The following is a 14,657-nucleotide window of genomic DNA, read 5'->3' on the forward strand; positions in this document are numbered from 1 at the left end:
TATAGTCAGGAGGCTGCTCAGCTGGATATTCCTTTGAATGAACCCACCAGAGCTACTTCTTAGGATAACAAGCCTTATTTTTTCTTTCTTTCTTCCCTCGCCACTCAACCTCTCTGCTCTGCGCTGCTCCCTTAGCGCTATCTCCCGCAACGTTCTACAGCTCGCGCCGCAAAGCCTTTTGTGCCCGATTACGACACTGTCGTAAACGGCGGTAATAAAGCAGCAGTCTCCATCCCGGAAGTCGGGGGCCGGGTTCGCGCTTTACGTCGACACCTTAAGCAGGAAGTATCCGGAGACGGGGTTTCGTTTCGTTTTGTTTACTGTCTCCGCGTCGCTTGTTCTCGGCTGTCGCTGGGGCGGCCGGCGGCGGCAGCAGCAGCATGGACAGGAAGAAGAAGCCGCTGGATGTTACGGTTTCCTCGGTGAGTGGCGATACGGGGAGGAAGGGCATAGGGTCCCGGACACACACACACACCCAGCCGCCTACATTGTCGGGGGTGCCTGTTAAACCCAGCACTGCTACCTTTGGCAAGACAGACGAAGTTGCCGCCTTTGCAGATTGTGTAGTAAGAATATCTACCTTTCGACATTAGGGTTGAGCGCCAGGTACAAGTTAAGCCCCCTTTCTCTTACGCCTCGATTCTTCTGCTACCGGCAATCGCGAGGGCCTGTCTTCATGGTGAACCTTTCAAATTGTCAAGACCAACTTGACAGTTCCTGGGCTCTTTAAATGCTAAGAGGTCCTGATGAGAATGTAATTTTCCAGCTCTTTCCATGTCCTGATAATTCATATATTTCAGAAAGGGTTGTTAAGGGGAGAGGAAACCCAATTAGGTTTTAGGATCATTTTTAGGTCTAGTTCACTCCTTCATTTAAAAATGTTTTGGCTGCCCAAAGTACAATAAGGTTTTTATGCTGTTGATGTAGACAGCTATCAGACCTGTTCATTCAATCCAGCCACAATGTACTACTCTTAAGTGAAGTACAGACCAGTGTTTTTAGAAGTGATCCCACCATTGGCTCCCAGTACGTTTCTGGACACAATTCAAAGTATTGGTGCTGACCTTTAAAGCCCTAAATGGCCTCGGCCCAGTATACCTGAAGGAGCGTCTCTACCCCCATCGTTCTGCCCGAGGTCCAGCGCCGAGGGCTTTCTGGCGGTCCACCTCACTGTGAGAAGTGAAGTTACAGGGAACCAGGCAGACGAGACGGCCTTCTTGGTAGTTGCGTCCGCCCTGTGGAACGCTCTCCCATCGGATGTTAAAGAAATAAGCAGCTATCTCACTTTCAGAAGACATCTGAAGGCAGCCCTGTTTAGGGAAGCTTTTAATACTTGATGAATTGTTGTATTTTAATATTTTGCTGGAAGCTGCCCAGAGTGGCTAGGGAAACCCAGCCAGATGGGCGGGGTATAAATAATTATAATCATAATTATAATTATACATGAAAATTCTGAGCAGTCAGTCAGACACCTGAGCTATCCCACTGCTGTGTTGCAGAATCCTCGGTTAAATTTTTGTTCACATTTTTGGAGTTTTTTGCATAAAAGAAACACTTGGGTAGGAATGTGCAATATCTGATAAGATGATGTTGGATATTCTCTTAGGAATATAAATATTCTGCTTGATCAAGTATATTGATTGGGAGAGTGAGCTGGGACTGACAATCTCATCAATCTCCCCTGCAAATATTTTTTTTAAAATGACTGATTAAAAATGACAGTGTATGCTATAATGTTCCATTATATAAACTGTGTTGCAATTTAGTGTTTTAAATTGGAGGTTGGAAACCTTTTCAGCTTGGTAAGTTGTGTTCTTACATCCTCCACATACACACCCCAAGAACCACTGTGATAGGAGGGAAATAACATCAGGTGACCCATTTTTCCTTTGCTGCCAAGAATGATCCCAGTCAGTGCAAGTGTGGCATATCAATTGAGGTTTCAAAATACAGTCATACCTCGAGTTGCGTATGCTCCATGTTGCATATGTTCGACTTACGGACCTCCACAACCCGGAAATCCTCCCCGGAGCGCGCGTGGTGTGCAGAAGCGCAAAAACGCACGAACTTCCAGGTTTGGGGGGGGTGGCATTCGTGTTAAGCAGACCCGTGCGTAACACGGGGTACCACTGTAATCAAGTTTTATCTGAGGCAATCAAATACCAGTCCTTGTCTTTTTGTAAGGCTATAGTTTAAAGAACACCTGAATCTAGAACTGCTTATTACTCCTATATTATATTGGGTCTATTTCTAACCAAAGATCGTATGGGGTAAAGTTTTGTCAACCCTCACTTTATATGCATTTGCACTGGTCACCTTACCAGTATTTTAATTTCTCAAGGTTGTAAGTATTTCAGTTGCTGGACTATAGTTGCAAATTTATGTTCTTTTCCACTGAGACTCATTTAAAGTTCTTTATTGTCTTTCTAAATGGAAAATTGTATTTCTTTTTCTCTGTGCTTGATGCAGCTCATAGACTTGAAAGCTGAACTTTTCCGAAAACAGGAAGAATTCAAAAAAGAAAAACTTCTGAAAGATGCTGGAGTCCCTGTAAAAGCTAAAGCAACAAACAAGGTAGAGTTTGTTTACAATTCAACCCTATAACTGTTTGCTCAGAAATAAGTTTGCTGAATTCAGTGGGAATTGTACATAGGATTGCAACCTACAACTTAATAACCTTGTTGAATTCAGTGGGACTCTTAATTCAAAAGTGATCTTCTCCTTGAACAGCTGCCTGAAATTCTAAACATTAGTTTCCAGAAATGTAACAGGCTCAAGGCTAATGAGCTAAAAAGATAAAATTTGAAGAATTGTGTAAACTGACATTCAATAATTCTGTAATTCTCTATACTACAGAATAGAGCCTTTTGTTTTAAGAAGGGGAGCCTGTAGAACCCCATGCTACTGTTAGGCAACTTACTTGCAAACCATTTATTACATTTAGGAAGATCTTTGTAGGGATGGAAAGCTTTGGTGTGCTGGATATAGGCTACGTGCCTTATGTCACACACCTGAGCTCGGATGTATTTAGAACTGGCCAGTACTGGAGCCTAGATGATGGAAAGATCTTATCTTTTTTTAACAAAAAAAATAAAAGCCTGCTGGATCACATCAAAAGTCCATATAGTCCAGCATCCTGTTCTCCCAGTAGCCAACCAGATGCCTTTGGGAAGTGCACAAGTAGAATCTTAGTGGAACATCACACTCCCCTCTTGCAGTTTTCAGCGACTGGTGTTCAAAAGCTTGCTGCCTCTGACAATGGAGGTATTGGATGTTCTACAACTATTTTTGATAACTGAACTCTGGTATAGTATTTATGTTTCGTTTTGAAAACTTTATGTTGCAGAAGCCAAGCATTTGGACTAAACAGAATAAAGGTGTTTCAGATCGATCTGAGAAAGATGCTGAACAAAAGATAGAAGAGCAACAAACATTGGACAAATCAAGGTAGTACTTCACTTCTGAGAAGGGCAGACGTAACATTTTATTAGTCTGGTATACACTGAACAAATGTGAAACAGGACTTTGTGCTGCAGAGCTGATGCTCAGTTTCTGCTTCTGAAATTAGTTGTTCTGAACTTCTGCAGCCCTAGGCTTGAATGCCTGTGCTATAGACAATAATTTCTCTGACACCAGGTGTGTAACCATTTGTGCATCTGATACCACAGGTTGCCTGTTAAAATACAGTCCATTTCTAAGGTTGTGATTTATCATACAGTTTGCACATGAGAGAGTTCAGATTCAGGCATGTGCTCTCTTGAAATACGTCCCCAACTTTGTAGGATGCTCATAAGCATTTTTGCTCAGAAGTCTTAGTTCACTTCAGTGGGTCATTCGTCCCTAGGAAGTGCTCAGGATTGAAGTCTCCTGTCCTATAAGAAGAATAAGTAATGTTCTTTATTCTCTGTGTGAGGGGAGTGTAACACTCTTTGCATTTCGACAATTATATACAGCATCACATTCTTGGAGGTTTGGTGTCTTTCCAACTGGAACTAGTAGTATCCCTCTTTTCCCATCTCCTTGTTCCTGAGGGCACTAAGGAACAAATGACTTGGAATGCACAGGCAAATTCATTAAAAACTGTGGCATTGCAGAAAAGGAAGGAACAAGGAGGGAAGTAATGTGCACAGAGAAGAGAGAATTGTGCTTGCAGCTAGGGCTCCTGTTGTTTCTACCAAAATAAGTTGCTTTATTAAACCGAACAAAGTTTCTCCCTAGCATTGCTACATTTTAATAGTGCCCACGGCTTTGATTATTGTCTTCTGGGCCTCTAGGAAAGCACTATAGCTTTCCTAGAGGCCTCCATGTAATTCCTCCTGAGAGGTCCTTGTATATATGCATGCCCATGATTGTGTGAAGGATGTTGCTGTTCTATCCACAGCTACAGCAGTAGTGACCCAGTGTTCTCACCATTCCATGCTTGGGAATCAAAAATGCCCGTTGGTGCTGGTTTAGGTAGCATAGGTTGCCTTAAAAGGAAGCAGCCTTGACTGCAGGCAATGATGTAAGGAATGAAATCTTTCTCCCATATCCATAATGGCAAAAGACTTCTTGCTTTCTCATGGTTAACTGAAAGGGATGTGTTCCTGTGTTTTGTAGGCAGAAACTAGAAGAGAAAGCACAGCTCTATGAGAAGATGACAAAAGGAGACTTTCCAGGTGAGTGAAAGCCACCTTCTTTATGTACCGAACAATTGGCAACTATCTCCCTAGGATTGCTTGTCAGACTCTGTTTTCTGCGCATTGTCGAGGGCATTGTTGGCAGCAGTAGAGCTGATTGCTGCAATTTTATATTGACTCCTCTCTCTCTCTCTCTTTTGCTATCTGTCATTTACAGATTGATTTTTCTGTTTTAGATGAAGAAACTGAGGATTTGTACCTTGTGGATTTCACCCAGAAGATTATAGACAAACGGCGAGAAGTACAGGAGCTGTGTGCAAATGAAGCTGCTAGAAAGGCAGCAGAGAAGGCAAACAGGGAAGAAGAGAGACTTTCTGAAGCAGAAATTCCACCTCCTCAGGACCCCACTGAAGAATGGTTTGTGGTAGCATTGTGGTGGTTCAATCTTGTTTTATATGATTTCTCTGCAATTACTACCACCATTCCCATACCACCTCCCACACAGAGAACATCTCTTAAGTGAAGAATACTACTAATCTATAATTAACATACCTATAAGGAAACATTTATTCCATGAGTTTTCCTTGCAAAAGAATTTCCAGTAGACTATGCTTTTTCATATTAAGGGTGATTCAGTTGTACGTTTTCCTTGGTTAGATGTTGCATGAATTTCACCCGCTCCTCCATTTAGAGTTCAGTCATAATATTTTTTGAACAGCATTTTAAAGTTTGATTCAGATGCAGAAGCCATTAAATCAACCAGCTGAAATTCTGTTCACTGGTCTCCTATCAGTTGTAATACACATCTCTTAGATAAACTGCCACCTTTCCCTTCTTAGTAGCAATATTTTCATAAAACAAAAGTGCATACTTTTTAAAAGCATTGATATTTGTCAGCCTCTCTTAAGAGGCTGTGAACTTGTTGGCCCATAAGATCACAATTGCTATTTTCCTGGCTTGCCTGGAGCTGCTGTATTTAAGCTTGTTTTACAGAAGTTAAATTTCTAGATATTTAAATTTACTTTAGTTGTAAAAGCATGCATCTTGCAACCAGTCATCTTAGTACTACAAACAACTCATAAATTGTTTTTAGACAGTCAGTGAATGTGTAAGAAAAGTGTTGAGATGCTGCAGGGTTCCCCCCCCCAAAAAAAAAATCAGCCCCAAGTGTTGGAAAAACTCTGATAAACAGAAATTGGATACCTACCAGTAGGTGCTCCTGGGGGTGGGGAATAGAGCTAGAGGGAGCTACTCCTGGGTCCTTGGCATTCTTGTAAAAAGCAACATAATGAAAGCAAAACTCGTTGATAGCTAATAATTAGCACTGCATGCTGGGCCCATCAGCACTTTTGGACAGCTATGTGTCTGTGCACTCTAAATAATTTGGAGCATTAAACACTAAATATTACTGCCACTCTTAATGGGCAGCATTTACTGCTACTGTACTTGTCTGGATCTTGAACAGTTTTCGATAAGAGAAGTAACTGAGAAACAGTTTTACATAAAAAGAACATTGACAGACCTTCTGCTTCGCATTTGTGTTCAGCTTTCATTAAAATAGTGGAACAAATGCAGAAGCGATCATTAAATGAGTCTTGAAAAATATTGTTTCAAATTGAATACTTGTGTGGGAAGTCAATGCTGCATCATTATTTTCGCCACAGGGAGCAGGCACAATGTACCAGTTTAGATGCATGCTATTGTACATTTTTAATGGTTCTCTTAACCACCTTATCACAAAAGCTAGCAGCGGAATTACAGTGAGTTTTGGAAATGGTGACACTCATAAATGTTGAGAAATGATGCTCTGTTAAACTTGTGATTGCTAACATTTATGGTGAGGTAACTAACGGATTGTTCTATGCAAGGTATGCATATGTATGTATTTGTTTCCTTATTTTCTGAGTTATAAATCAGACACTGACTTCTGTATACAGTAATGCTGGTTTTCCATTAAATTCTAGGGTAGATTATGTGGATTCCTTGGGCCGTTCTAGACGCTGTATGAAGAAAGATTTGCCACATCTGCTTCAAATGGATAAAGAGCTTCAGGGGGAGAGGTGATGCTTTTACTAAATTAAATAGCTGGTTTTTTTCTTTCACATATGGAATGGTGGAGTATGGGTACTTGGCCAGTTGGACTCTGATGGAAAATGTTCCGTGTTCACAGAAGAGTACATCCAGCTGCTTCTTTACCCCATGTCCTAAGCCCCACACAGGTTCCTGAAAAATCTTGTTTCATTTGAGCTAAGTGGAAACCTTATTATTATTATTATTTTTGTAAAGAACAAATTCTACATAAATACATGAAAAAGCTTCTAGGAGACGATCAAGTTGACAAATTTGTCTGTGCATTCTGGTCAAATCTGTGTTTGCAGCCAAGTTAGCAATATTATAATGCTTCTTGTCGACGATCAGCTTGGGGAAATCGGGGGTGACTAATTTTTTTGGCTGGAAATGTACTGGGAACCAATGTAGGTCTTTCAGGACCGGTGTTATATGGTCTCTGCGGCCAATCCCAGTCACCAGTCTGGCTGCCGCATTCTGGAGTAGTTGTAGTTTCCAGGTCACCTTCAAAGGTAGCCCCATGTAGAGTGCATTGCAGCAGTTGAAGCGGGAGATAACCAGAGTATGCACCACTCTGTCGAGACAGACTGCGGGCAATAAAATTGAATTTTAATGTGTCCTAATGAAACCTAGAGGAGTCTGGCATTTTCTGTTCTTAGATAAATGCATTTCAAAGCTTTTTGATCAAGTCGAGGACACAATGTTCTATTAAGTAGAACTTGATTTGTTTTTCCACCATTAAGTCTTAACGATAACCTGGCAAAATGGGCATTTTAAGAAAACTAATTGCATGAGTTATTAAATAATTGGCGTATTCATTTTTTCCCCATAGCTAAGTAGGAAAAATAAAAAAAGATCTTGAAATGTAACTCTGTTGATCTGATGAGGGTAGCTTGCCAATTACTTTATCTTCTGTTTATTCCGTCTTTACTTCCCCCCAAGAGAATGCCTTCTGCAGAGAAATGTGAACACTTGGCAGTGGGAGGAGCTATTTCATCTATTTTTAGGAATTTTCCAGTTTTTTTCTCTTAACATTTCTTTTAAAATATTTTTTAGATAACGAATGAAATGCTTTTTAAGGCAGGACTTTACAGTACCGTGTCAGCAGCGCATTGCTCCTTCGAAATAGTTTCTGAAAGCTGTGTAACAATTTACAGTATCAAGTAATTACAATCCCTTTATATTGTAGAATGTACAACTCAAAGGACATGTAGAGAAATGCCTTTTGATGGCTGCTCTGCAAGTGTCTTGGCAGTTCAGCAGAATATCTACCCAGAGGTGCTCTGAGGCTCATGGATAAAGCTGCTGTTATGTGGCATCGTGCTTTTAGATGGGATATACCTAATTGGTTTGGGGATTGGTAGGTTTACAACCATTTCTCACTCGCAAACTCTTAAGGGATGCTTCCCCTACCCCCTTAGGCAAATGACAGAAGAGAAGACTTTGTTGTCTGAAGATATGAGAAAGGAGCTTCAGCGTCAGCAGTGGGAAAGGGAAGAAGAAGAAGCCCTAAAGAAACCTATGGGACCAATGCATTATGAGGACATTAGAGAAAATGGTGTGTATTCTTACTGTGCATGCAGATCTGCCTTGAGAAATGAGATGCGCTTCTGCTTCCATTGCATAAATAGATTCAGTTCAGTATATCTCCTTGATCAAGGCCATATCCTGATTATTATTTTTAGCAAGGTGATCAATTCACAGGATGCTATAATTTAATGTGGGGGAAATTGGGAAGTCCCGTAAATGTATACCACATATCAGTGTTTTTCAACCTTTTTTGGGCAAAGGCACACTTGTTTCATGAAAAAAATCACGAGGCACACCACCATTAGAAAATGTTAAAAAATTTAACTCTGTGCCTATATTGACTATATATAAAGTAATTCTCTTGAATTTTTCAATTTTTCCCACGGCACACCAGACAACATCTCGCGACACTAGTGTGCCGCGGAACAGTGGTTGAAAAACACTGCCACATATAATAATCATACACCACACATCTTTACTTAATTAATGATTAAAGTATTTATATATTGCTGTATCATAAAAATATATCACAGCAGTTTACAACAATATAAAAACATAAAGCCATACAATAAAATCATGAAAAGTTTAAACTTGATCCAGAGTGACTACTGTCAGAAGAGTAGAAATTCTTTGTCCGTTGAAAGTGGGGAAAATCCATTGACAAAAGATGGTTAAGATTGTTGTGACGTGAGTAATCTGTGTGTATTTAGAGGTATAATAAACCTCTAAACAGGTTAATAATAATAAACAGGTTACTATTCCACTCCATTGAAAAGTGACTTAAGCAAGCACTGTCTTCCTTTGCCTAGGGAGGGCTGTAGGTCAGTGGTAGAACACATGCTTTCTTTTTTCAAAAGAACCCTGCTTAATTCCCTGGCATCTCCAGGTAGGGATAGGAAAGACTTCTGTCTGCAGCCCTGGAGAACTGCAAACCACTCTAGGTAAAACAGAGCTAGATGGATTGGTCATCTGATTCAGTACTTTTCTGTGTTCCTGTGACTGATGTTGAATATCATCCTAAGAGACAACTCTCTGTGTCCCAATATCCCTGTAGTTTAATGTAGGATGAATTCATAACACTACAAAAAAAATCTTCCTTTCAGAGGCCAGACAGCTTGGTGTTGGTTACTTTGCCTTTGCCCGTGATCAAGCTTTGAGGAGAAAGCAAATGGAAACCTTAGAAATGCTAAGAGAACAGGTATGAAGTTTAAGTGTTTACAATTGTGCTGGGGGGAAATGTATGTTCCACTGTGGAGCTTTTCCTTGGGTAATGTATGGTTGGTGCATACAAGCAGATTGATAGAGTAACCTAAAATGTCCAGTGCCAGCCTTTTGAAAAACGTGTAGTAATTGTAGCTGAATCAAGAACTGCCAATATGTGTCCAAATTATTATTGCTAAAGTAATGCTTCAGGTTAAGAACAGTTTCAGGTTAAGAACGGATGTCCGGAACGAATTAAGTACATAACCAGAGGTACCACTGTAATTATTTGGTCACTTACAGAAGTGTTTGCAATATCAGAGTTTGGATTTGAAAAATATGGCAGCGGGGGGGGGGGAGGGTGGGTTGAAATAAACTACCGTATATCGCAGCATATAAGGCGACTGGGCGTATAAGACGACCCCCCAACTTTTCATGTTAAAAAACAGTTTGGGGTATACTCACCCAAGCGCAGAACGGCCTCCATGGCGGCTGAGGCGGCGGCGGCTGGAGCGACGGGGAGAGCCTCCCCCTCGCCGCACAGGAGGTAGCGGCGGGGAGAGCCTCCCCCTCGCCGCACAGGAGCCCTCCGCGCTTGCCGCCCAAGCGCACAACAACCTCCATGGTGGCTGAGGCGGCGGCGGCGGCTGGAGCGCCGGGGAGAGGCTCCATGGCGGCTGAGGCGGCGCACACACGGCACGCTGAGATGGCGCGCACACGCAACCAGTGGCGGGGCAGAACTCCGGGTCACGTCGCATGATGTTGCCGGCGTACAAGACGACCCCCGACTTTAGAGAAGATTTTTCGGGATTAAAAAGTCGTCTTATACGCCACGATATACGGTACACGGCTGTTAAGAAGTAGTGTTTGTGTGTGGTTGTAAGCAGTGAATTATTGGAAATAGCAACGTGAATCACTTGCTATTGGCTACATAAATCAATTGTCATTGACTGTTCTAAGACTACAGACCAGAGAGCAAAACGTGAACATTTAGCAGAGAAACGTAAGGCTGTTCTGGAAGCCAGGCTGTCCAAGCTTCGAGCGAAAAAGCGATTGAAAGAAGGTGACACAAAGGAAAATGGAGGTACTTTCTCTATAAATTACTTTTCTTAAATGCAGAGAACAAAGGATCCACATCTGTATTCATAAAACTGAACTGTTAATGAGGACCTAGTTAACACTGATCCTAAGACCAATATTTCATCTCTGCATCAAATACAAATATTGTATTGCTTTTTTTAGATGGTATTCAGAATCCATTTTCTCACTGAGCAGCACTCCGAGAAGACCCATTGAAATAAATTGACTTAAGTTATCCTTGATTTCATTGGGACTTCTCAGAGTATGGCTTGCTCAGATAAAACCTTGAATCCAAAATGATGTTCACTTAGAGAATGGGTGTTAGAGAGGGAGAAGTTGTTGGGAGTGTCTACTTCAAGACACTTTCTGATGCCAATGTTAATTGGCTTCTGAAAGGCTGGTGAAGCCTGGCAAAAGTGAAGATCATGGTGCATCTTCAGAATATAGAACCAGGTGGAGAAACCTTTTTGGCTGTAGGTTCCAGATTTTTGTCAGTATTAGTCTTGTGAGTAAAATTTGATAGGTATGCAAAACTGGCCACCCATTAAAATCCCCTCTGCAGCTTTTCAAAGTCCTATCTGAATCAGCCTCTCCCCTCCTGGTTCAAGTGCTGCTTTGCTCTACTTCTCCTTTAAGTGGGCGGCAGCAGTAATGCCCGCCTCCTCCCTGCTTAAAGGAGAAAGGAAAGGGCTTTAATCTCTGCTCATCAGCATATTAAATCCTGCTGCATGATGGTGCTTGCAGCTGGAAACAGGGCAGTGGAACCTATGCAGGATTCAACACTCTCATGCTGATGGGTGGGCATAGTTATGGGGAGAGGGCATGGCAGGCCAAGATCAGCCCATGGACTGGAAGTTCCCCACCTGTGATATAAAACAATTGGGGTATATTAAGTAGAAGGAACCTTTGACCCAGCAGAAGTTGCTGAACTACATCTCCCTGACTATTAGCCATGCTTGCTATGGCTGTTAGAAGCTGTAGTTCAGCAACATCTGCAGGGCCAAAAGTTATCTGAAGTCTAGGAAACTATAGTGAAATATTTTCAGTCTTGCTTAGTCTCCCCCCCCTTGTTATTCCAATGCAGCCTTTAAAAGGTACATTTGAGCTATCTATCGAAATGCTAGGGGTTTAATTTATTTTTTCTTCAATTTCTTGCTTTGTTGTGATTTTATCTACAGCAGTTTTCTTTGCAGGGTGGGGAGTGAACATCCCAGTGAGATGCTCCCCCCCCCCCAAATTAGGTAATGCTTCAGAGTGTCAACTTGTAGCATAGCAGTAGCTTGTTGAATTATCTCCTGGCTCAAATAAAATTTGTTCCTTTATTCTCCACTAAAGCAGAAGAAGTTGCTATGCCAGCAGCAGCTGAATCCAAGCTCATTGAAGTGCCAAGGGTTTCTGCAGAAAACAGAAAAGTGGAAGTGATCATTCAGGAAAGGAAAGATACAAAGCCGGGCGTGCCCTATGTCCGAGAGTGGGATAGAGGCAAAGGTAAGGACTTGAAATATGCATCAGCTTAGCATGGTATAAAAAACCTTTGAGTGGTGAGCTGCACATACTGTGTCAGTATAATCTCTGCTTTGGTGGGCTGGTACCATTTCAGGTGAAGGAATTTCATGTTGTAATAGTCCTGCATGGGGGGGGGGAGAGAAGGCACATTTCCTGTGGATTCGAATCTAAGGTGTTTGGGGAGAATACCTCTCTATTCACTAGACAGAAATGGAAAACATTTTAGCTTTGCCTTCTCTCTGTTGTCATAGGTGCTCCTTGATTCACTTGAGGACTTTTTAGTGAAAAATTGTCACCCGAAATAAGAACTTTTTTCAACCGGCGACTTTGTTCTCAAAACATTTATTCCCTACCAAAACCACTAGAGGGCACACCACGCAAGAGCAATGTTGACACATTCATAGCGTTAAAATGTGTGTTTTCTTCCTTAGTTCTGCCTCTGTAGTTTATTGTGGCCATGTGCCAATGTGACCAAGATTGGGTTAATGGAAGAGTTTGATGGTTAAGCATAGTATGTAAAATAAAAATTGAGCTTGCTCTTTTTTCTCTCCTTCCTGTTAATAGAATTCACTTTTGGACTGTGGTCAAAGAAGCAGGAAGATCTCAGAAATGAACGAGACCCAGAATTTGCACCTCCCTCTGCTTATTTTATGGGTCAAAAGAGAACGCATGACTATAGAACCCAGAATTGGAACAAGCCTGGAACCTCATATGCAAAAACAGAAACCCTGACAAGAAACCTGCCATCCCCATCAACTGAACCTTACAGTAGCAGCTCGCAGAGCAATCCGTTTCCCCCCACTCAGGAACATGACAGTGAACTGCAAAATCAGCAGCCGGCTTACCAAACTTTAGATGACATGCTGTCATACTATAAACAAGTAACATGAGCTTTAGATGTTTTGAGATTAATCAGAAAACAGTGGGATTCTCAGTTTTCATTTTGTTTTAAAGCTCAAGAGAAAAGGTGTCTTGGTAGGTTAGGTATCACATGCCTTTTGTCATGTATGCATCTTGCTGCAGCCCTTGTGCTACTTCTGTCCCCACTAGAATTAAAGGTTTCTGTTTCTAAAGGTTATTGCTATAGTATCTTGTATTCACTGCCATTTCCACTGCTTTTTTACTTCACCATAAATACGATTACTGGGATCCAAGGGCCTCCTTTAGGCACATCTAAGGCCTTGGACCTGACCAGCAGGAATGATGACTCTTTTAAAAAAAATGGTATGCCTACCCAGAAAGAAGCCACCATGCTATTTTGCAAACTGCTTTTGAAAATCCCCATAGTTTTTGAAATGTACCAGTAGTTTATTATTTAGCGTGACAGGCTATTCTTTGAGAAACACAGCACACGCCTCCTTTGGCATGCAGAATTAGTTGTCCAGGCCTTTGCACCCCAGCATTAGAGAAATTTAGTGCCAATTTGTTAGGGTATGGTAAACAGCATTACATGAAAGGTCTTCTAAATTATAAACCATGTCCACCCCGTGGCAGCTGGCGTTTGTTCACATACCAAGCAAAACAGTGCATTGAATGGAAGCCTCCTAAGATTAGTATGGTGGTAGGTTCTGCTATCCCATTAATCATCTGGATTTCTGACAGTGCTGACAAAGCAAGCTGTTCATGTGGGTGACTGTTACTAGAAGCTGCTATTTTAATATAAAGGAAAGATTCAGCAGGTTTTTTTCTACCCACCTCCCCTAACCCAAACAGTTGTTTTATGTTACTTAAATATTTAAAGCTGTCCCTTTCACTGATGCAGTGTGATTAGGATGACAACTGGCAGCAAAATAAAACTTGATGCGTTTTCCAATTCTACAGTGTCTATTTTAGTTTGAGCTATAAAGCTGATGAAGGATCTGGGGGCTCCTAGCTTTGCAATTGCTTTAAAAAATAAGGCAACACTCGTGTAGTCCCTTTCCTGATTTACTTATCTCATTGATGTAAACAGGAACAACAGTGTTGCATTGGATGGAGCCAATAAGCGGGGTGGGTGGGTGCAAATGTGTGTGTGTTGGTGGAAGGGAACAGCAATTCCATGTGGCTCACATTTCCTCCAAGATGTAAGCCCAATCAACACTGACGACTTCTATCCTCTGAAGCATTCCTGAAACTTAACAAAGCTGCAGCCCACTAGATGGCAACAGACAACTAAAATATTGCAGTTACAGGTGGGTAGCCGTGTTGGTCTGCCATAGTCAAAACAAAATCAAAAATTCTTTCCAGTAGCACCTTAGAGACCAACTGAGTTTGTTCTTGGTAGGAGCTTTCGTGTGCATGCACACTTCTTCAGATATCTGAAGAAGTGTGCATGCACACGAAAGCTCCTACCAAGAACAAACTCAGTTGGTCTCTAAGGTGCTACTGGAAAGAATTTTTACTAAAATATTGACAAGTAGAGAATAGACACAAGGGTCAGACAACTGTTTTATGTACCAAAAAGTTTAATCAACTGTGTTGATTTCTAGCACTTAAGAGTAGCTTTAATAGGTTGAAGTGGTGTTAGAAAAATATTGATGATGATGATGATGATAATAATAATAGTAATAATAATAATAATAATAATAATAATAATAATAAATAATAATAAATAATAAATAATTTATTATTTGTGCCTCGCCCATCTGGCTGGGTTTCCCCAGCCACTCTGGGCGG

The 14,657-nt window shown here is 41.4% G+C and overlaps 1 protein-coding gene across 2 annotated transcripts; it reads left to right on the plus strand.

Annotated features, from left to right (window-relative positions):
• Positions 1–275: 275 nt before the first annotated feature.
• On the plus strand, positions 276–13,080 carry CCDC174 (coiled-coil domain containing 174). Of its 2 annotated transcripts, none has more exons than XM_033141101.1 (11): positions 276–422; positions 2,470–2,574; positions 3,347–3,447; positions 4,600–4,658; positions 4,856–5,036; positions 6,584–6,679; positions 8,108–8,244; positions 9,320–9,414; positions 10,377–10,500; positions 11,832–11,984; positions 12,567–13,080. In XM_033141101.1, exons 1-11 carry the CDS (start codon positions 381–383, stop codon positions 12,890–12,892), a joined length of 1,419 nt encoding a protein of 472 aa, XP_032996992.1. In that variant the 5' UTR covers positions 276–380; the 3' UTR covers positions 12,893–13,080. The 2 variants fall into 2 exon arrangements, with proteins under 2 accessions (XP_032996992.1, XP_032996993.1); XM_033141102.1 differs by having other exon boundaries at positions 11,835–11,984.
• Positions 13,081–14,657: the final 1,577 nt, after the last annotated feature.

The sequence above is a fragment of the Lacerta agilis genome, chromosome 2, assembly GCF_009819535.1.
Source record: "Lacerta agilis isolate rLacAgi1 chromosome 2, rLacAgi1.pri, whole genome shotgun sequence".
In the NCBI taxonomy this organism is placed as follows: Eukaryota; Metazoa; Chordata; class Lepidosauria; order Squamata; family Lacertidae; genus Lacerta; species Lacerta agilis.

Coding starts and splice junctions, on each gene's coding strand:
- CCDC174 (XM_033141101.1), top strand. CDS start 381: ATGGACAGGAAGAAGAAGCCGCTGGATGTTACGGTTTCCTCG. Junction 4,659..4,855: donor GACAAAAGGAGACTTTCCAG/GTGAGTGAAAGC, acceptor TTTCTGTTTTAG/ATGAAGAAACTGAGGATTTG. Junction 5,037..6,583: donor CAGGACCCCACTGAAGAATG/GTTTGTGGTAGC, acceptor ATTAAATTCTAG/GGTAGATTATGTGGATTCCT.